The sequence below is a fragment of the Eupeodes corollae genome, chromosome 1 (genome assembly GCF_945859685.1).
Source record: "Eupeodes corollae chromosome 1, idEupCoro1.1, whole genome shotgun sequence".
NCBI classification, from domain to species: domain Eukaryota; kingdom Metazoa; phylum Arthropoda; class Insecta; order Diptera; family Syrphidae; genus Eupeodes; species Eupeodes corollae.
Genome location: NC_079147.1, coordinates 33,976,473 through 33,999,091, shown reverse-complemented (window position 1 = coordinate 33,999,091; position 22,619 = coordinate 33,976,473). Strand labels below are relative to the sequence as shown.

At 36.9% G+C, this 22,619-nt stretch overlaps 2 protein-coding genes across 2 annotated transcripts in view; one reads left to right on the top strand and one right to left on the bottom strand.

Moving 5' to 3' along the window:
• The first annotated feature begins 1,295 nt into the window (after positions 1–1,295).
• LOC129938810 (cleavage stimulation factor subunit 2) lies at positions 1,296–2,891 on the top strand. Its single transcript, XM_056046588.1, has 4 exons — positions 1,296–1,467; positions 1,535–1,613; positions 1,667–2,090; positions 2,154–2,891. The coding sequence occupies exons 1-4, from the start codon at positions 1,410–1,412 to the stop codon at positions 2,847–2,849; spliced, it is 1,257 nt and encodes a 418-aa protein (XP_055902563.1). The 5' UTR covers positions 1,296–1,409; the 3' UTR covers positions 2,850–2,891.
• Positions 2,892–15,191: 12,300 nt separating this feature from the next.
• Positions 15,192–22,619, bottom strand: part of LOC129942792 (uncharacterized) — a 324,873-nt gene continuing 317,445 nt past the window's right edge. The window contains exons 7-10 of the mRNA XM_056051864.1: positions 18,734–18,908; positions 18,552–18,668; positions 18,319–18,484; positions 15,192–18,256 (exon numbers count right to left, since the gene is read on the bottom strand). Coding sequence (XP_055907839.1) covers positions 15,333–18,256; positions 18,319–18,484; positions 18,552–18,668; positions 18,734–18,908 — 3,382 coding nt within the window. The 3' untranslated portion in view covers positions 15,192–15,332. The remainder of the gene's footprint in view (positions 18,257–18,318; positions 18,485–18,551; positions 18,669–18,733; positions 18,909–22,619) is intronic.

Here is a 22,619-nt window from a genome sequence, read left to right as displayed (position 1 = left end):
GTAATAAAAATTATAGTGTCATAATAGAAAAGAAAAGCAAAATTATAGTGCTATAAGATCAAAGTAAAAAAAAAGAAAAGAAGTGTTAAGTAATCTTGCGGGAGTAAGAGAATAAGGAAAAATAGAAGTTATAGCAACAACGAATTCAACACCGATCGACAAGCAGCAGTGGCCACTTCTACTTCGTTTCCGGTGAGTCTTTAAACAATTTGATATAATTTAAATATTAACTTACGCCAGATTACTAAATAATACATATATCTCGTACTTGAATTCATCCCGAATAATTTAATACAGGGATTAATCTATAATTTTTGTTTCACTTTTATTAAACTTTTATCTTCAATTTAACTAAATAAAGTAAGCTTTAAATAGTAAAAGATATGAAAGTAACGTAACTTAAAATCTAAACATACAATAAGAAGAAAATGAAAGTCAATAAAGTTAAATAATGTATATTATAAATTTGAAATGAAGTGGTAATTTTTTTTTATTAAGAGATGAGTGTGGCTAAACTAGAAAGATGAAGAGAAATTAAATAAGGACACCAATTTTAAGGGTCGTCTAGGCGAGTAAGACGACAATGGAAGGGAGGGTAAGGTAATATCACTCGCGTACCTTCTGATACCTATAGGTACCCTAGACTGGTATGATTAATTTTTGTAACGATCAGGAGGTCAAAGAACCACCCCAACCGACAAGCTACAGTGGTACCAGCATACCAGCATCGACCTTTACGCCAACAAAGTCGTTACAGAATACTATTATGTGTAAAACGAAATAGGTGCATCAGCTTCTCAAGAATCTTCCATTTATTCTCATTTGCCAAAGTGCTACACTGTGCTTACCAAAAATCTAAAAGTGCTGCTTAGGCGACTTTAATAGCTATCAGTAAAATACTGAAGTGTTACACATTTTTAACATTTGGAGTTTTGTTTCAGATAAAAATAAAAGCAATATGATGAATTCTGTTGTCAGCCGTTTTATTTTGAAGAAAAAATGCAGTTGACGCTAAATTTACATTTCTTTTTGATTTATGTATCCAAGCCGTGACCTGTGAGTAAGATCTGTGATGTAATCAACTAGGTCATGAGGTTTACATTCTTCGCATTGACTTTTTTCCGTAGTCCCCGATTAAAAATTTAAATTTACTTTCATAATATAAAATGATTCCGAAACATTGGAATGGAACATGACTACTACAATTTCAGTTCGCAAAACATCGCCTCCTCCAAAATTTAAATAACATCCCTGTTGTGTGTCAAAAAACATAGCATTGCGTTGCGGTCAATTTGACGTTTTATTCACTAATCAAACCGCAACCACAAGCATTCATCACTTTTGTGAATAAATATTTGTTTAAACTTTTTATTAAAGAAATTTGTAAAAATATTGCCGATATCAACAAAATGGGTGATAAAAACCAAGACCAAAGTATCATGGATAAATCCATGCGATCGGTATTCGGTAAATATGTCATTTAGTATTTCTTAAAACTCATTTCCTCTAAAAACAAAGTTTCTTATTTTTTAAGTGGGAAACATTCCTTACGAAGCCACCGAGGAGAAGCTCAAAGAAATATTCAGTGAAGTTGGACCAGTATTGTCCTTGAAGTAAGTTGCATCCTCGTAGGCCAAACTCTTTCAATTAGAACTGCTTTTTTTAGACTTGTATTCGATCGGGAAAGTGGCAAACCAAAGGGTTATGGATTCTGTGAGTACAAAGACCAGGAAACAGCTCTCAGTGCAATGAGGAACTTGAATGGCTACGAAATTGGTGGTCGAACACTTCGAGTCGACAATGCTTGTACGGAAAAGTCTCGCATGGAAATGCAACAGCTGCTGCAGGGGCCTCAGGTTGAGAACCCCTACGGAGACCACTGCGATCCAGATGAGGCTCCAGAAATTATCACAAAAACCGTAGCTTCATTGCCTCCGGAGCAAATGTATGAATTAATGCGACAAATGAAGCTCTGCATCCAGAACAATCCCTCGGAAGCCCGCCAGATGTTGCTGATGAACCCACAGCTGGCATATGCCCTGCTCCAGTCGATGGTTGTGATGCGAATTGTGGATCCCCAAACTGCTTTGGTGAGTATTTCTAACATCTATCCATAAATTCCTTTTCAATGAATGATTCTCTTCCCCACACAGACGATGCTCTTCAAAGCGAATCAAATGCCTCCAGTCCTTGGCACCAATGCGATGACAGGACAGCCCCAGCAGATACCTCTCATGTCCCAGCAAACACCTATAATACAACAACAGCAGCAGCAAGCCCCACAACAACAGTCCTCGGCCGCGTTAATGGCCAACTTTGTCATGCAGAACCAGGACGTCGACTTGCGAGCAGTCGACCCACGAGTCCTCAGCGACCCCCGAGGCATGTCGGACCCACGGGCAATGCAGGACTCTCGCAGTATCGACCCGAGAATGGGTCGCAATATGGACCAAGACATGCGCGCCCTGCCGAATCCCGTACCGCCACCATCCATTGGGCCCGCTCAAATAGATCCTCGTGCACAGAGGATGCCCCAGCCAGTGGCTGCACCGGTACCAGTACCTTTCCCAACAGATCCACGTCAGCGTTCTGGCGATCCACGTCTACGTCCGGGCAATCCCGTTCAGCCAGTGCCCGCACCTGTGGCTGCACCACAAACTGCCCAGCAAAATCTACAAAGTCGTCTCACTTCAAACGGAATTCCCAGCGATGCCTCCGACCAGGAGAAGGCCGCTCTCATTATGCAAGTGTTGCAGTTGTCTGACGAACAAATTGCAATGCTGCCGCCAGAGCAACGTGCCAGTATTTTGGTCCTCAAGGAGCAAATTGCGAAAAGTACCCAACGTTAAGTTAAACAAAACAATAAAAACTGATTATCACTACAATAAATATATTTTCTGTTTGTTTTTGTTTATCTTGGGAATAATTTCCGCTTACAATTTTATTTTTACTACAAATTCGCTTAGTTTTTTCATCACCTCTAACCCTTTACTGCATGCCAGACCGTATTTTTGTCGATATTTTCTAGTTTTCAACAAATTCTGTTGTATTGTGCATACAGTGTGAAATTAGTAACATAAACGCTCTAAATTGTATTGGTAAACGTCATCTATGAACGTGTTTCGACAACAATTTTTTTCCGTCAAACCCGTCACAAAGGGTGCAGTGCGAGAAACGAGTTTTTGATAAATTCAAAATTGTATAAAAAATATAAAAATAAAATGTAGTGTTTGAAAAAAAAATTACCAGTAAAGCAAATAATATAAATATTATTGACAAAGTGAATTCTTTCGATTTCCCACTTATAAGTTGAGAAAACGGTTTGGATCAAATATGGCACACCATGCAGGAATATACGTTAATTTTATACCGAGATAACAGAATTCAGATATGGAAATACATCGGTTTTACGGAGCGATCCATACTTCTATACAAATTTTCCCGACAACAGCAGTGACGAATATTTTTTAGATGATGAGCACGAGGTAAACCGCCTCTATATATTACAGAGTCTGATGAATCCGATTGGGAATTAGAAGATAACATTTCTCTATCCCAGATGGTACCTCTCTCAAATAGAAGTGCGAGGTCTGAAAAAACCCAGAGGCGGGATGGGTTTTTGGAAAAGGTGACGGGTTTTTGGAAAAGATGACGAACCCGCATGATTCGATACGCCTAAACAATTATACATGTACTTTTTTACAAACGAAATGTTCAAATATATAGAACAAGAAACAATCAGATACTCCTGTGAAAAACGTCCCGAAAAAAATTGCCCATATAACAGCAATGCAACTTGGACAGTTTGTTGGACATGCCTACATGTCCATCGTACAGTTACCATCAACTAGGCTTTATTGGAATGAAAGCCTAGGTTACCCAAAAATTAACCCTGTAATGGCATGTAACCGGTTCGAAGAAATAAAAAAGTTCATACATTTCAACATCAACTCGACGCAAATATCCCCTTCATATAAAATAAGACCATTCTTAGAAAAGAATATATGGCAGTAGATGAACAAATTATACCAACCAAAAGCAGATCATCTATGCGGCAATACAACCCAAAAAAAAAAAACAGATAAATGGGGATATCAAAATTTTGCTCTCAGTGGTAGCTCTGGGTTCAGCTACGACTTTGAACTTTATACATGAGCGCAAGGACATGTACATTAGGGCATCCCGTCGTTGTATGGAGAAAAAAAAATCCCGAATTTTTCATCAAAAGGGGTATCAAAAGTTGCGTCATAGTTGCGTATTGACGAGTAGATTCTGACTATGTACTTTCTTTTTGAATCGGACATAACTTTTGGGCCTCTACCGACGTTTGAAAATTTTTAAAAAGAAAAAAAACACTATATTTTTTTTTATTATTTTACTTCATTGTTTTATTTATAAAATTAAAGTTAAAGTTGATTTTAAAAATTAGATAGTATTTTCTTAAAAAAAATATATACATATGTATATATAAAGAAATAATAGAAATATTGGAAACGCTTAAAAACATATAACATCACATTTTAAATTCGCCCTTGAAATTAAAAGAAGGCATTTTCATTCTGGATTCAATTTTGTTTCTTATGAGTCCATCTCTTGATTTTGCTCCTATGTCGGATTGGCTTGCTTCAGTCACAGATTTGATGCATCTTTCAACACTTTGTGTATGACATGGGAAATCTGGAATTTTGAGTTCTTCTTGTTTTACTAACAGTGAAAGCTTTTCATCTGACAAATCTTTTAAAACAGGTGGTGAAGTTATTTCCATTCATTCCAAAAAATTATATCGGTATAATCTGTAGCGTTAAATTTTATATTTGGTGGTTTGAATATACGGTTCGATATATTCTTTTGATCCGTTTTAGAGCAAGTTCTCTGACATAAATCATTTTTTCGAAGAGCATTGCCACTAAAAGGTTCTCGGGGTGCGCATAGAAAGCATTTCTTTCAATGACAGCATCGATGATTAATTTCAAATTTTGCGGTAACCATCTTGAGAAGAATATTAAATCAAATATGTAATTGGCTCCATCTATCAATAACGGTTTGTTTTTAACAGAAAACCAAACTGGTGCGTACACTTTGACTATGTATTCCACAAGCACTTTTAGATTCTCAGATGGAGTACTGGAACCCACATAGAGTCTTAGTATTCTATTTGCCGTTGTGACCCACCTTGAATGTGCCATTTTCCCAGGCTGTCGATTTGCTAATCTGGGAGAGCAGTAATCCGAATTGGTAGCTTCACACATTTCAAAGAGATATTTTTGTTCTGTACTCAAATGATCTACGATTTTTTAATCAATGTCAGGTACATTTCCGACAACAGGCGAAAACTGAAGAACTTTGGTGTTTTCACAATCATTTAGTGCCTTACCAATCGGGCCAGAATACTCACGAGGTCCCGAAGTAGATCCATCTAAGTTGGTGAAAAGATGTCTTAGTGGCAATTCGTTTGCATGAAGTAAACATATTGCCCACTGTAATGGTCGACCTAGTTCCATTTCCATGTTACGAATTACTCTTGCTTTCCAACCCGTATTGGTTGCAGTTACATCACATCCAATGCAGAGAATAGTTTGTAAATCAAATCCCTTATCTTTTTCCTGTACCATGCTTCGGAGTTACGTGACTCAAGAATATTGATTGTGGTTCTGCAAGAATTGAACTTCTAGAACTTGTTTTTGATAATGAAGCCCATCTTTTTTCTCTGAAATAAGAGTCTTATCTTTTCTTCCATCAAAATATATACTTCGAAGTAAGATACTATCATTTTGGTTTGATAAACTGTCTCTTGATATCAAAAATGCTCGATGTATTTTGTTTTTATCAATAACAAGAGTGGTATTATCGGCTTTTATAATTCCACCGTTCTGGAGAACTGCTGAAACTACCGCTGCAGCAGATCTGTCGCAAACTCTTGCTACAGATGGTAGATCAAGTAAATTGCGCTTACCTGATGATGTTGATGGCTCTGATATATAGTCTGTCTCGGATGGTTCCACTGAATTGTTTCTTCTTTCTATAGATTCAACGGACTCTGCTGTATCGACCACATTTAATAAACTTGGTAAGACAGAAAAGGAAACTCTTTGGTGAATTAATGCACAACGTTCTTTTCGCTTTTGAATTCTTAAAGTTTCAACTTTGTCAACAGCACCGATCACCATTTTTCTATCACTTCTTTGGTCTACAGGTACTTTTTTTTATCCTTTTCACAATGACATTTATCAAATGCATCACACTTACACGATGCAATGTCAAACAATTTTGTACTTGAAAGATTGATAAAGTCTTGCAATTTGCTGTTATAGCTTACATTTTTTTTCGAATTCGGATATCATTTAAGAGTCAAATATTTATCGAAGTGAATTTTGATTAATTGTAAGATTCGACTTTCAAAATATCACCAACAATTGCTAAAGACACTATTAAATAACTAAATAAATAAAGTTTACATCTGTCAACATGGATTAACTTTTAAAAAAAATATTGTAAATACAAAAAATTGAAAGAAAAATTGCATATATTAATAAATTTCAGGGCACGGTAGAGGCCCAAAAGCACCCCTGAATTTTTTTTTATTTTTTCCATAATATACTCGTCAATACGCAACTTTTGAGGGGTCTTTAGTTAAGTTACTACAAAGAAAAATTTGACGGGACGCCCTAATGTACATTGTACAATTGTACACCGATTTTCACAAAATTAGCACATCCAGTGACGTTGTTGCTCGACTACCGAGAACTATTCCCGACGGATTCAACTACAAATTTTTCTTTGACAACTGGTACACGTCCTTACTGCTGTTTCCTTATCTGACAAAAAAGCGATTTTGCCGCTAGGAACCATAAAAACCAATCGGGAAGGAATTGACAAAAAAAAGAAGAGGTGCAACTGTAAAAAACTGTCGGCAATTGATAACCTGGATATTTCTGTCTTCTGAAGTCCAACGCTTCAACAAAAGAGAAAAGCGCTACCAAACTGTATTATGTCCAAAAGCAGTCATGACATATAATCGGCATATGGGTGGAGTTGATCTTTTGCTCTTCTTGGATACCTATTATAGAATCTAAATTAGATCACAAAACTTTTACCGCATAATATTCTTCCGCATGATCGACATGACAGCCGTGAATGCGTGGCTATGGTTTAGACGAACGCTTGATGGTTCTGAGACGTGGCTGCCACTAACAGATTTCAAGTGCGTTGTAGCCGAAGATGTATGCCATGCCAGTAAACTAAGCACAACTAAAGGCCCAACTATAATAGGCATAAGCTTGCATATGCGCGCATAAGTAAACGTGCGAATACAAAGAATCTCAATACGAGTGACCATAATGGAGTCTAGCTCCGTTTCGGTCAATTTCTCTCAGTTTCGTTAACTTAAGCACACTCAAGCAAGAGCGATCCCAGTCGCTCGCCGCATAAGTAAAATCTGACATGTAGATACGTGAGCAAAATTGCATTATGGCTATGCAGTAATTTCGCAAACTTAAGTGAATTTTCGTTGGGTTTTTGACATAAGCTTATGTTTGCTTATGTCTATTATAGTTGGGCCTTAACAAACGTGGACGACGCTCTTATGTCATGGAGAATAATCTACAATTGAAGTAATTGAAAGGACCTGTTGCCATAATGCCATCGCAGGACGTTCTATTAGATCAATTAGATCACCTTCCCGTTTTGACAACAAGACAGCGGTGTAAGGTTCCAGACTACCATGGAAGATTTTATGTGGAGTGCCGAAAATGCAAAGTAAATCTTTGGTTGAATGAGAAAAAAACTGTTTCACGATATTCCATACTACATAATTTTTAAATAAATAGTTGATTTCAATTATTGAATTTTTGTTGTTACTTTTCTGCTCAATGTGCCATATATGATCCAAACCGGAAATGCCAAAATTTTGAATTTTCCTGAAACACGTGATTATTTAATTAAAATTAATTATCACATAGGTATATTTTTTTCATGAAGAAAAAAAAATCATGCAGTAAGGGGTTAATATGACAGGGGAACAGTGTAAAAATCAAGAAAAAAGGGAGAAGGAGATTACAGATGTGGTTTTGAATTCTTAAACATTTCAATATCCGGGAAAGATGTACGTATACGTAGTACGGATACGAATTTCTGTACTTTACAGGACGAATGGCTATTTCACTAGAGAATATTTCCTTCAAATAACGTTAGAAAAAGGTGAGGTAAAAAGCTTAACGAGGGTGTTCGAGATATGTACATATGTAGGATGACTACTTATCATAAACATCCTACGTTAAAACCAAACATTTGTACATGTACACTATAAGTATTCAAATAATATTTCCAATTCATTCCATTTCTTAAATTCATAATTTACGACTAACTAGACTATAAAGATAAAACTTAACGCAATAAGCGATTATTCAAAAAAGTAACGTCAAGAAAAGTAAAAGTAAAGTAAAACGGAAAGTCAAGTTAAACTCTCATATCTTTTTTTTATATTTTTTCTATTCTTCTATTCTAATATCTAAATTCAATTTAAATTATAATTTTATTTTTAATATTAAATTGAATTAAAACTACTTAAAATTAAACAAACGCTTTAGTATTTTAATTTATTCCCTTTCCCTCCCCCTACATGTTCGTAAATGATTCAATAATGTTACTGCCACCAAAGATTTTTTAAAAGTATAAGAGCAGAGGAATAAAAGGCGCGTGGTTTTACTTTGAAGGTTAATGAAAGAAGAAGGATATAATTTATTAAATTCAGAAAATGAAGTTATGTGAACATGTTCAAGGTACAATACATGAAAGCTTTTAGATTATTGGAGTTACAAAATATTGTAACTCCAATACTCCTCCTTAAGCTAAAAGGTTGTTATGTATTCCCATTGCCTTTCGGAAAGTTTCCACTTTGACTTTCTCCAAAGGCTTTGTTAAAATATCTGCTATTTGTTCCTCTGTGGAAATGTAGTTGACTCTAATTTGACCTTTGCTGAGCGTATCTTGCACGAAATGATGACGAATGTCAATGTGTTTCGTCCGGGGGTGAAACCCATTATTTTTGGAGATTGCTATTGCACTTTGATTATCGCACAAAATTTGAAGTGTGTTATTATGCTGCTTTAGAATTTCAGTTTTAAGGCCATTCCACCAAATAGCTTCCTGAACCGCTGCAGAGAGTGACATATATTCAGCTTCGCATGATGATAATGCAACTGTGTGTTGCCTCTTAGAGCACCAGGATATAGCTCCTCCCTGAGCTAGGAAAACGAAACCGGTTGTGGATTTCCTGTCATCAATGTTGGCTGCCCAATCAGCATCTGTGAATCCAATGATGTCATGATTTTCATTTTTTTTAAATTTCAGCTTCATCGATGAGGTTCCACGCAAATAACGGAGTAGATGTTTTAAAGCGAGCCAATGTTGCGGTCCTGCTTTTGAATTAAAACGGCTTAGAGTGTTGACACTAAAACTTATATCCGGTCGAGTGCACTGGGATAGATACATGAGGCATCCTATTGCTTCCTGGTACGGAACGTTTTGAAGGTCATCATCATCTTGAGTTGACAATAACTTTTGACTGGCATTCATCGGTGTCTTCACTGGTTTAGAATCGTTCATGCCGAATTTGATTAGAATTGATTCTATATATTGTTCTTGGTCTAGAGCGTAGAAATCTTGACCCTTGGTGATACGCATTCCAAGAACTTGAGTGGCTGGTCCTAGTTCCTTCATCTGGAACTTTTGGTGCAAACTGGTTTTGATTTCTTTTAGCCAATTGTTGTTGTTTGAAAACAATAATATGTCATCCACATATATGGCTAGCATAAGGATGTTTCCAGAATCAGTTTTATGGTATACGCAGGAATCATACCTTGATTGGTCTAATCCAGAGTTAAGTTGAGCAGCGAGTGCAAAGAGATATCGCAGGGAACTATGACGTACAACTGGAGAGTACGTTTCCTCATAATCCACCCCTTTTCGCTGCGAATATCCTTTGATCACGAGCCTCGCTTTGTAACGGTCAATGTCACCCGTGATACCACGTTTGGTTCTATATACCCATTTGCATTTTATGGGTTTACGATCAGTTGGCATATTTACGAGAGACCAAGTATTGTTTTCGTTGAATAGTTCTAATTCAACATATTGTGGTTCACTTGATGTACTGCTTTCGCTACGTACCACCGGCATTCGAGATTTTTGTGAAAATTCACCTGCACCACTGTTTTCGTCGATGAATGTAACGTTGCGGCTCTTGAAAATTAAATTTTTCACCGGGTCATACAGACGATAGCCTTTGGTGTTTTCATCAAATCCAGTAAGTATGCATTCATGTGCCTTTGGATCCCACTTTTTTCGACTTATCTTCGGAATGTGTGTCATAACTGTCGTTCCGAATACTTTTATATGTGACAAATCGGGTTTCACTCCAGTCCATGACTCTTCAGGTGTCATGCCAGTACCTTTGGACGGTGAACGATTCAATAGGTAAACCGAATACGCCACGGCTTCCGCCCAAAATACCTTTGACATGTTGGCATCGGCTAGCATACATCTGGCCTTCTCAACAATCGATCGATTATCTCTTTCGGCGAGCCCATTCTGCTCTGGTGTATGAACGTTCGTTGTCTGGTGATGAATTCCCTTGTTTTTTATAATTTGACGCATCTTCGAGTTCAAATATTCTTTTCCGTTGTCGGTACGGAGCTTCTTTAACCTCTTACCACTTTGATTTTCTGCGAAATTTACGAACTCTAAGAAGCATCGACATACTTCGTGTTCTGATTTCGATTTAAGAAAGAAAACAAATTTCTTTCGCGAGTAGTCGTCAACGAAAGATAAAAAGTATCGGCTACATCCGAGAGACTCCTGCTCCATCGGACCACAAATGTCGGAATGGACGAGTTCTAGAAAATCAGTAGCTCTCTTACCTTGTTTACTAAATGGGAGTCTAATTTGTTTTCCAATGGGACACATTTTACAATCTGTTTCGGATTGGTTTGTAAAGTTGATTCCTGTTGCCAAACCTCCTTTTAACTGGTTGAGACTGTTGTGATTCAGATGGCCCATTCGCCTGTGCCAAAGCTCACGAGTAGCAGTTGCTCCACACGCCAGCGCTTTGCTCGGGGTCGCGGTATCTAACCTAAACAAATCATTGTAATGTGATCCGGTTGCAATTACCTCTTGATTTCGATTAATTACTTGAACGCCCCTGTTTTGAAAGACAACCGTGTGACCTCATTTCACGATGCGGCTTACGGACAACAAGTTGGTGCTTAGATCTGGGATAAACTGAACGTCATTGATTTCAATTACATCGTCTGCGCTTTTTCCAGCTTTCAACGTAAGATTTCCAGTAGTTTTGACGTGCATTACCCCTTTATTTGCTGCAATGACTGTACCTGTTGCTTCTTTGGGATTTTTCAGTAAATCCTGACAGTAGGTCATGTGAGATGTTGCGCCTGAATCAAAATACCAATCGTTGCTGATTCCAAGTCCAACTGTAGAGAGCGCAGCACCGAATGCATGATGCAATTTCCTACCATCGCCGTTCGAATGCACAGGTTTTGTTTGGCACTTCTTGGCAATGTGGCCAAAATTGTGACATCTGCGACATTTTGGGCCTTTTCGCTGCTCCGTGTTGCTTGTTTGACGCTTATGGTATTTACCCGCAAAAAATGCAGAATCTTCTTCACCTGGTCGCATCTCCTGTAGAAGCTTTGTCTTTATAGTATCTCCAGTGATCTTTGTGCCGGAATTTTCCAGCGCCATTATCATCGGTCGGTAGTCATCAGATAAGCCAGCTAATAAGAGCGTTCCAATCCATTCCTCATCAATTGGAAAGCCAATTCCGTTTAGTGACTGAGAGGTGGAGATAATTTCCTTGACGTAGCGCTCCATAGAACCGCAGTTCGACAGTGAAGTGGTTATCAGCTTACGCAGTAAACCTACACGACGCGTCAGACCATTGTCTTCGTAGGCATCTGCTAGCTTTTGCCACATTTCTTTTGCTGTCTTGGCACTTTGGGTATGGATGTAGCACACTGAATCGATTGCCAAAGTTATTTTGCTTCTCGCCCGTCTATCCTTATCTTCTTGAACTGGAACTTTAGGCTCACCATTCTCATCTGTGTCGTACTCAATGACTCCGCACCAGAGATTATCCAGATCGAGATACGCCTGCACTGCAATTCGCCAGTTCGAGTAGTTCTGCCGTCCCAGCAGCTTTTCAAAGGAAAGTCCATTTTCGATCTTTGCCATTATTTTAATTTTATAAGATCAGAATTATTATTTAAAGAAAAGAAAATCAAATTTATAAATTAATTTTGACTGGCTGGGCCCATAACCTATAAGAGCAGAGGAATAAAAGGCGCGTGGTTTTACTTTGAAGGTTAATGAAAGAAGAAGGATATAATTTATTAAATTCAGAAAATGAAGTTATGTGAACATGTTCAAGGTACAATACATGAAAGCTTTTAGATTATAGGTTGGTGGCTGACTTCAGTGCCACGTATATACAAAATATTGTAACTCCAATAAAAAGCTATTTATTGAATTTTGTCCAAGAGGCTTCTGAAAAAGTAGAATTTCACATGTAATAACATAAGGGTAAGTAAATAGTTCCATCGGGAATTTCGTTTGAAATTTCGTTTTCCTACGGACAAACAACAAATTCCGAGGGGTATATTTCAATATTTGCAACGGAAATATTTTCAAAAAACAAAACTCAAGTTTGGTTGGCTTTATTTCTTATCAAAAGCTCCCCATATTTAAAAGTGGAATAATTCCGTACTTAAATAAGTGAAACTATAAACACAATTGCAGAACCATTGAATTGAAAGAACCATTGACATCACGCTGAGTTCTTCTGATTATGTCAATGCCATCAGCATATGCTAGTAATTGGACAGACTTTAGTGATAGTGCCTCTAGTGTTGGCGTGTGAGCTCTGCACTTTTCTTTCAAGTACGATGTTAAAAAAATCACATGACAGCGCATAACCTTGTCTAAAACCTTTTTTGACATCGAAAGGTTCTGTTAAGTTAAAGATATAGAATTAGAAAAATAAAATAAAACGTATTCAACAAAAGCTCCCGTGGTACAACAAGCAAATAATTAATCTGAAAAATTTAAAACGTAAAGCTTTTAACAAATTTAAGCGAACTAATGATAATTTAGACTACGCTAATTTCTTAATAAATTCCTTCACAAGTGTTATATAATGAATATTGAGACTAACTTTAAGACAAATACTTCCTCGTTTTATACATATATAAATGTGAAAAGAAATACGTCAGGCTACCCAAAGCAAATGACATTTGGGGACACTGAAGCATCAGACACATCATCAATACTTTGTCTATTTGCTGACTTTTTTCAATCCGTTTATTCACCTGCTAGAAATTACAGTTATAGTACACTCTTAGACAATTCAACCTGTAGCGTTGATATCGGAGGATTACAACTCTAGTTTAGAAGAAATATATTCAGGGCTCCAGTCTATAAAGCCCAAAACTATACTTAGAGCTGATGGTATACCGGCTTTTTTCTTAAAAAATTGTCCTAAGTCCCTATGCTATCCTTTGTATTGCATATTTAATCAATCTCTATCTCAGGGTATATTTCTAAGTGAATGGAAAATATCTTATCTTGTGCCAATTCATAAATCTGGACCTAAAAATACAATTGAGAACTATCGTGGTATGTCCAAGTTGTCTGCCATCCCTAAATTGTTTGAGAACCTGGTAAAAAATAAATTGGAATTCATAATCCGAGAGCATATTTCTGACCGACAACATGGCTTTGTATCCGGTCGTTCTACAATTACTAATTTAGCTCTTTTCTCAAACTCAAATTATGTGTTAAATTCGTTTGAAAGTAAGTATCAAGTAGATGCGATATATACCGATTTCAGTAAAGCTTTTGATTCGGTGGATCATTCCACTTTAATACACAAATTAAAACTTTATGGTTTACATTCTACTCTTCTTGATTGGCTGTCGTCTTATCTAATGGGAAGATCTCAAAAAGTCATAATAAATAACACTTTTTCGAGATCTATTCAATGCAGGTTAGGTGTTCCTCAAGGAAGTCATTTGGGTCCGCTCCTCTTTAATATTTTTAATAATCTTTAATATTTGTATAAATGATATAACTACAGTGATAAAATATTCTCAATACCTCCTTTACGCTGATGATTTGAAACTCTTCTTAAAAATCAATTGCCTCCATCATTGCAAGCTGCTACAGGACGACCTTAACCATGTCTTCGAATGGTGTAAATTAAATTGTTTAAAATTAAATATAAAAAATGCAATGCTAGCTCCTTCTATAGGTCCTATATCCACATTAGCTTTGATTACACGATCGATTCTAATGCATTATCTTGTTTAGAAAACATAAAAGATTTAGGTGTTATATTAGACAAAAATTATTCCTTTAAAAGTCACATGGATTATGTAATTGGAAGAGCTAACTCAACTGTAGGATTTATAAAACGAAATTGTGTTGATTTCAGTTGGCCGGATTTCGCGCTGGATCCTCCTGTATTGATCCTATCAACACCCTGTGGATAATTATTAAACAGTGCGTTAAATATCGATCACCACTACACCTGCTGTTCATCGACTTCGAGAAGGCCTTTGATAGCGTTAACAGGGACTACATCTGGTTAGCTTTGCGGAGGAGAGGCATCCCAGAAAAACTAATTGCTATTATGAAAGCAAAATATGATGGATCCAAGTGTCACGTTCTGCATGATTGTAGGTTGTCAGAAGACACTTATCATCCCCGTCCTTTCATACGGTGGGTTTTAGAGAAAAGTTCGTGCAGGAGATGATGGAATGAAGAGCTGTACAGCGACAAGGTTTAGCCAGAAGGATAAAAGTCCAACGACATACATATGTAGAAGTTTTTTGTTGGGCGATGCGCGAACACACAGGACTGTAGCGCTACCTTAAGTAATAAAGTAATTTTAAATTAGTTCTATAACGACTGAAGATAATTCTGTGGCCCAAACCAGTAAATTTGCGAACATTTCAAACTTTTCTAAAGTGCAATGAAATCAACTACTTTCAAAAATACAAACAAGTTTATTCATGAAACCAGTCTGAGATTTAAAACATTTTGGTTTTAAAATACCGTTAAAATTTTTTTGAACCGAAGCTGCCAAGTATAAAACAAGAAAAACGTTTTTATTATTTTGAATGCATCCATACACTTTATTTTTAAGTTTAAAAAACTAAAGTTCTTAAATAAGTAACTAAAACATTGTATTCAATAATAAAAAAACATAAGAAAATAAACATAAATTCATAGTCAAAGTATATAAAACGAAATTAATAATTTTATTCTTTACAAAAATACTTTTGTATGATGAGATCCTCGTAAACAGTTGCTTCCCTCTCCGTTCTGGATTTGTATAAGGAAATCTCGGGAATTTTTCCGCGTTCTAAAACAATTTTGGCATACAACTTGCGACCAGTCACACATTTTTTAAATGCTTGTTTAACGTCCTTTTCCCGAAGCCGTGGATTTGGTATGACACCATAGATTTTCATTTCGAATGTACGCAAAGGCCATGCCAGCAAGTCATTTGGACACCGGCGAACGTGTTCCTCATGGACTAATTCGCTGTTAAGAAAATCAACATAAAACACCTTGACCAAACGCAAAGAGGCATTGTGCGAACGTATGATTGCACGATACCAATTCTTGTCTTTGGAATAACGTGCCAAACAGGGGGTCTTCGCTTCGAAGGAATCAAACACTGGTGTTCTGAGGGCAAGGGATTTTATTCGTCTGGCTAGCTCCAATTGTCGATATTCCAATTCGGAGAGATGTGGAAAGATGTGCACGACAGTGGGTGATCGTACGTAGGCAATTTCACAATAGAAAGACTTCACACTCGATGGCAGTTGGGGAGGCTTGAATACCTCAATTCCACTGAAGTTCGACAACAGTGAAGATGAATCACATGGATCGAATGCATCAAAATTCGAGCCTGCTTCAGAGCGAGGAGCTGGTGGAGGAGCCCCCTCGAGGTTATCATCCACATGCCAATAGTTTGACCTAAAACTGAACTCAAGTTCCCGAACTTCGTCGTCATCACTGTTCTCAAGATCAGGTGCATCCATTACTTGCGAATCATCATCGTCAACTATTGACTGATAAAGTTTGTCCTTCTGCATCTTTTCATACATTTTCTTGTACTGATCAAGTTGGAACATACCCGTGGGTTTATTTGCTGGCGATGCGTGCTGGTTGATATTAGGTTCCTCACCGGTGGGATCACAAATTTGGTGTTTCATAAACTCCCTCAGTTCGTCCTCGGAATTATTACTTTCATCAAGGGGATTGCAAGGAGATTCCAAAGGTTGCAATTTGAGTTTCTTCTCCAATTTGATCGTATTACCAAAACCACTGGCAAATTCGTTTTGAATGAGATACGTTGTTAAATCATTGCGATTGAAGCTTATTCTACATTGTTTGACCTCTTTGTTTTCCTCTCCATTTGGCACCCGAACACCACACATCTTGTCCACAATCAGACCATGTATAAGATCCAGCACCGTAGTGCAAAACTTTTCTTGCCCACCACGTGGTCGAATACCTTCGATGGTAAAGCGTACAGCCTGAATTGGAATGTTAGGGAAAGCTGTCATCCGGTACAAGTCTCTAAGTTCACAGGCTTCAACATTACCATAGTCGACAAAACGAACTTCGAACTTTTTATTGGGCAGAGCAACATGAATCACAGCCCGATACAGGCATCCGTCTAGGTGATATCTTGCCAAACACGGTTGGCCAGGGGCCCATTTGTCGTCTGTTACTTTACCTGGACCAAGATCGAGTTCTTCATTGATCTTTTTCTTCATCCCGTTGATGAGGTGGTGCTTTTCGGCATCATGCAAATATACACATGCATCGTAGTCAACGTAGGTGGGATAAGCCGTGAAGACGGTCTTTTCAATTGGCTCAGCCGGAAGCCATTCCGTGACGACTTTATTATTCTCAATTAGGTCACCGATTTCATAGTTAGAAATATTTGATTTATTCAATTCCGGTTCTTCGAAGTCATCCGAACACACGGGTAGATCGTCGAGGGTCTTTTTGAAGTTCTTATACCAGTCTTGCAGTGTTTGCTGTCCCTGTTGGATTTCATCCTGCACAAACTGATCCATCTGACGGGTGATATCGATTTTCTCGACCAAGTGAGCCAGACCAGCACTGACCAACATTTTGTTGATGTTTGTGTATTTCGGAGTGCAAGGTCCTAGAGCGTCGTTTGTTTCGGTCAGCATGCCCCATAGTACAACTGGTATTGAAAAGTTCTTCGCAGACCCTTGTGTTGTACCGCCAATCGATTCGAAGTGGCTTATATTATGACGGAATTCATCAATAGCAGAATGCGACCACGTTTTCATTCCGCCGGTGGGATGAACGCATGCTAGATGGCAGAGGATTGCGGCATTGGAAACTCTCTTATAGACATCTTCAATCGGCGACAGTTGTCTGCCCTGGATATCTCTTAGGACGACACCTTTATCTCTGAGGAACACCGAATACGGAGCCTCTGGTTCATTTTCGTCGATGTTCTTTATGATTCCACGGAACCATTGATCGGATGCACCTTCATTCACACTGGCATACAACAAGCAGTGATCGTCTACTTTCCAATTGATGTCCTCCGAAATGGTTTCATTCTCCAGGCGCTCCTCCTGGGCTATCTGAAGTTGTTCTTGGAATTTCAAAATTCCCGGAATATGCTCCACCATGTAAATATAAAAATCTCCAGGATTATTTATATGAATAACTTGAATGGGTGTTCTTTTGAGTGTTTTAATTGCAGGCGGAGGAATGGGTTTTAATTCAGTGTCAGAAATTAAGAGTTTATCTATTGGCGATGTTCGGACGTTTTCAGCAATAACCGAACAATCACCTGTGGAGACGGCTTGCTTAAATTTCACCAGCATAGCTCCAACGTTAATGTCCAAATGCTTCTTTACAACATTCAAGATGACCTGATAGCGAAATTGGTTGCTCGATGAGATTGTCATTTGAATATTGGGATTCGACGTCATTCGGACGAATTCAGCGATGGCATTGTCTGTCCATTCGTAGTTCTTTTCTTGTAACGGTTGGATGTCGGCTAAGGAGCATTCAATTGATAGTTCTCGATGTACTAAGAATCGCTCTTTGAGGACGTATAATTCACGCCAATTGGTTGTTATTGTACGACCGTCATCTACAAGTCGGATCCGAATGTTATCTAAAAATAAATACATGGTAAATTAGAAGTTTTTAAAGATGGCAAAGTTCAAGTATACGTACTTGGTCCATTTATCTCCTCGACACATCCACGATACCATTTTTCCTCAAAAAACAGTGCGCAGCACATATGCAATTGGGCATAGAAAATTATTTGCCTCTGACTCGGATCAGTATAGTCAAGTTCCATTTCGTTTTCTAACTTAGTTAATTCCTCTAAATGAGCAAACTAAAAAAAGAAGGTTGACATTTTTAAAACAAACACTTTAAGTCTTTTTTTTTTAAACAAACTTTACCTTAATTGCGAAAAATCGATGGGGATTTTCGATATGAGAAACATTTACACGAAATATTTCTCCAGTGTGATGTATTGGTCTCAAAAGGCTTTGTTTCATTTTGGACAATTGAGTTGGCTAGAAGAGGAAATAGAACATTTTGTTGTTTTTCTTTTTTTGGGTTTTTGAGATGGAAGAAATACCTTTGAGCCAGAAAATTTTTGATTCCGTTGGGAAGATGAAACAGATGTGTCAATGGCAATTCCTGTATAAAGAAGAGCATCACGGATTGAGATTGGTCCGCCTGAATTTGTTACTGTAACTTCGACGCTCCAAGGAGTTCTTGTGGTGTCTTGTATGCTCACTTGGACTGGTTTACTAAACGATAAGATAAATAAAAAACAATTAGAGTCAAACAATCTGAGCCAAAAAAAGACCAGAAATGACTGTTTAATAACACTGGTCAACAAAATTTTCTAAAGGATTTCGTTGTCCTCAATTTGAATTAAAGCTGAGCCCTTATGATACAGGTAAAATCTTAAAAAACTACAAAATACGGCGTTTCTCTTGCAAAGGCAAAAGAAGACATAGTTCTTATATTCTAGATATAGTGTAAATCTTTTAAGTATTTAAATTTGTTTCCAGAAATTCTCATTAGTTATGAGCAGGGATAGGATTTTACTAACTTTGCCTTTTTTTTGGTTAACCGGAAGATGAAATCGACTTTTGACAAATATTTTTCAAGCCCTGGTGATTGCAAATATATGTATTTTATTTTGCCTTTTTATACCATAATTGCTTTCTTGCCTTTTTTAGCCATTTTGCCTTTTTCTGCTTTACTAAGATGGTTTGAATCGTATTTAGTAGGTAGAGTTCAATATGTTCGGATCAATAATATACTTTCGGATCCAGTGGAAGCTACTTCTGGCGTTCCACAAGGAAGTCATTTGGGGCCAATCCTATTCTTAATCTTTATTAATGATATCCCATCACTTTTAAAAAATTGTTTTTGTCTGATGTATGCCGACGATCTGAAACTATTTTTAAGTATTCGAACTATATCTGACTGCATACATCTGCAGAATGATTTGTCCAAGCTGAACGCTTGGTGTGTTATAAATGATCTACATCTTAATGTTTCTAAATGTCAGAGTATGACATTTTGCAGAAGTTTTTCACCAATCATCTATCCTTACAATATTGAAGGAATCTCTTTATCTAGAGTAAACGAAAAAAAGGATCTGGGTGTAATCTTTGATCGAAAATGTACGTTTATTAGCCATATTGACTACGTAGTTGCGAAAGCCAGCTCAATGCTTGGGTTTATTTCCAGAAATTCTAAGGACTTCTCTGACCCTTTTACTTTTAGGTCACTCTATTTTAGTTATGTTAGATCAATATTAGAATATTGTTGTACCATATGGAACCCAATTTATGCAGTTCATTCCACAAGAATTGAAAGAATCCAGAAAAGATTTACTAGGGTAGCTATTAAGATCTTACGTTGGAATGTCGATTTGCCTTCTTATAGCTCAAGGTGCTTGTTACTAGGCATCCAAACTTTGGAATCACGAAGGAAATATTTTGATGTAATGTTCGTAAGGGATGTTATCAATTACAAAATTAATTGCCCCAATTTGCTATCATTAATTAATTTGCATGCACCTGGCCATGAATTGCGGCACAATATATTCTTTTATGTCCCTTTTCATAGGGTTAATTATGGAAATAATGAACCCATAACTCGTTGTTTAAGACAGGCAAACTCGGTATGTTGTGTACTTGATTTTAATATGTATTTAAGCAGAGATAGCTTTAAAAAACAACTATTATCATTTATGAACACTGGTGGATAATCTGTAGGTATGTTATTTGTTGATTGTTAAGTACTTTTAGTAGTCTATAAGAGACATTATTGCTCTGCTTGATGAATAAATAAATAAATAAAATAAAAATAAAAAAATAAAGAGAGAAAAGGTTTTTTTGTTTGTAACAGACGCTGCACCGTATATGAAGTAGAGTTGGAAAACTCTGCAAGTGTTGTACTCGATAATGGTTCACGTAACTTGCGTCGTGCACGGTGTATGCAAAGTTTGTGAAAGCATACGCCGTCACTACTCAAAAGTTGACGCCTTCGTGTCGACCTTGAAAAAAGTATTTCTGAAGAGTTCTTCTCGGATTGCTATTTTTAAGGATATGGAACCTGAACTCCCACCTCAACCTGTAAGTTTGTTTGAAATTGAAATCGTTTTTTTGAATTTACATTTAAACTAGGTTTAAACTCGATGGGGTCTTGGTTAGAGGCAGCAGAATATTATCGTCAGCGCTCTAGAAAATGATGCAAGCTGTGTTGTATTTTGATTTTGATTGAAGATAAATGATTTGAAGATGAAGAACTGTAAGCGCAGCTAGCGTACATTAAAATCAATTTTGGATTTTTAGTCGATCTGAAAAAATATATTTTCAAAGACCTACACAAAAAATAGGTATATTTGAGAGTTTGTACCTACTTATAATTTAAGCTAACAATATTCTCATCAAGGAACATAAATTGGCGAAGTGCTGCTTTGAAAGACATTGAAGAAAATTAAAAAAAGGCAAAAGGGCCTATTAAAGAGGAAGCTTTAAAGAAGTTTACTGCCGTTTTCAATGGAAAAACAGGGCTAAAAACGATTGAGCAGATTATGTAATAAACGGCGACATGGATTCCATACTTCCAGGAAACATTGAAGTGAACAATGTTAAAAGTTTTAGATTGGCTCCACTCGTTTCAGCCGAAGTTCGGAGATCATTTAACTCCTTCAAAGCCCTTCTAAGGAACAACTGAAGAAGATTGCTAACTGAGAAATTTAAAAAAACTCTTGGCCAATGCTACTATAATTAAATGTATATTTTTTTTATTTTCCTAGTATTTTTTAATAAATGGTTTTTCTTTGCCTTTTTAAAAGTTTTGTTTTGCCTTTTTTTAATTTTATGAGTCTTCAATTGGATCTTTATGAGGTTTTGAAAAACGTTCATGGCTTTGAAAAAATATGTTTAGTTATGCACATATAATTCGAAAGTACCTGTTTTTAAAGTTATTTTTACATATTTTCAATACAAAGCTGTGTTAAAAATAGCCAGAACATCATCAACTTAACAGAGATAAAGAACTTATGTGAAACTTCGAATAAAAAATGTTTATAAGCGGCTACGACTAAAGGCTTTACAACCAGTTCAGGAGGAGTCAAACATTTTTTGCATCGTCATCAGAGGACGCCTAGAAATTACCATCATTTTTGCCAATGTCAAATATTTGATTGAATCATAAGAGGTGATCTGTTGATTAGTTTCCTAGATGCAAGTGCCACTAGTGGATAGTTTCATCGGCGGTGGTTTAAGCTTTAATGACAAGAGACAGCTTTGAGTTTTAGAAGTATTAAATTCTACGCGGTTAATAATTCCCCATTGAAAGATATTGGCCAGGTCGCAATGAATGAGCTAATCATAAGATGCCGTTGAAGACAAGGGTGCCGAAAGACAAGGATGTGAATCTAGAAACGAATATGAAAAGCTGAAACAATTGTCGTAAGCGAAACAGTTTAATAGATTAGAAGTAGATGAATAAAAGGAAGAGGGCCGGAGACAAAACGGAGCCCTGTGGAACACCAGCGTACAATACAAATTGTAGTGGATTAGAAAGAGATTCATCAATACCATTGATAAGAAAGCTTGGCGCTAAACTCTATCAAATGCTTTTGAGATATCAAGTGCTTTTACTTTTTCAAGTGCTTTGCTTTTGAGATATCAAGTGCTTTTACTTTAAAAAGCTTTTGTTCTTCGATATAAGACAAGGGACCTAAGTGCAATTGGACGATAGTTAAAGGGAGAAATTCGTCTTTTTTTAGTGATATGCTGTGTAGCTAACGTAGTCGTTTGTCGAGCGCTGAAAAACACCTCTTCAGTACAAATGAAGGAATACTATTTGGATCAACGGATTTGTGTATGTCAATTTGTCCCGCACCTTCTTTCTTATAAACTTAGAGATAAATCAGCTAAAAAATGAACTTAGTCCCAAAAACGATTAAGTGACCTTTATTTTCATAATTA

Coding starts and splice junctions, on each gene's coding strand:
- LOC129938810 (XM_056046588.1), top strand. CDS start 1,410: ATGGGTGATAAAAACCAAGACCAAAGTATCATGGATAAATCCATGCGA. Junction 1,468..1,534: donor ATCCATGCGATCGGTATTCG/GTAAATATGTCA, acceptor TTATTTTTTAAG/TGGGAAACATTCCTTACGAA. Junction 1,614..1,666: donor GGACCAGTATTGTCCTTGAA/GTAAGTTGCATC, acceptor TGCTTTTTTTAG/ACTTGTATTCGATCGGGAAA.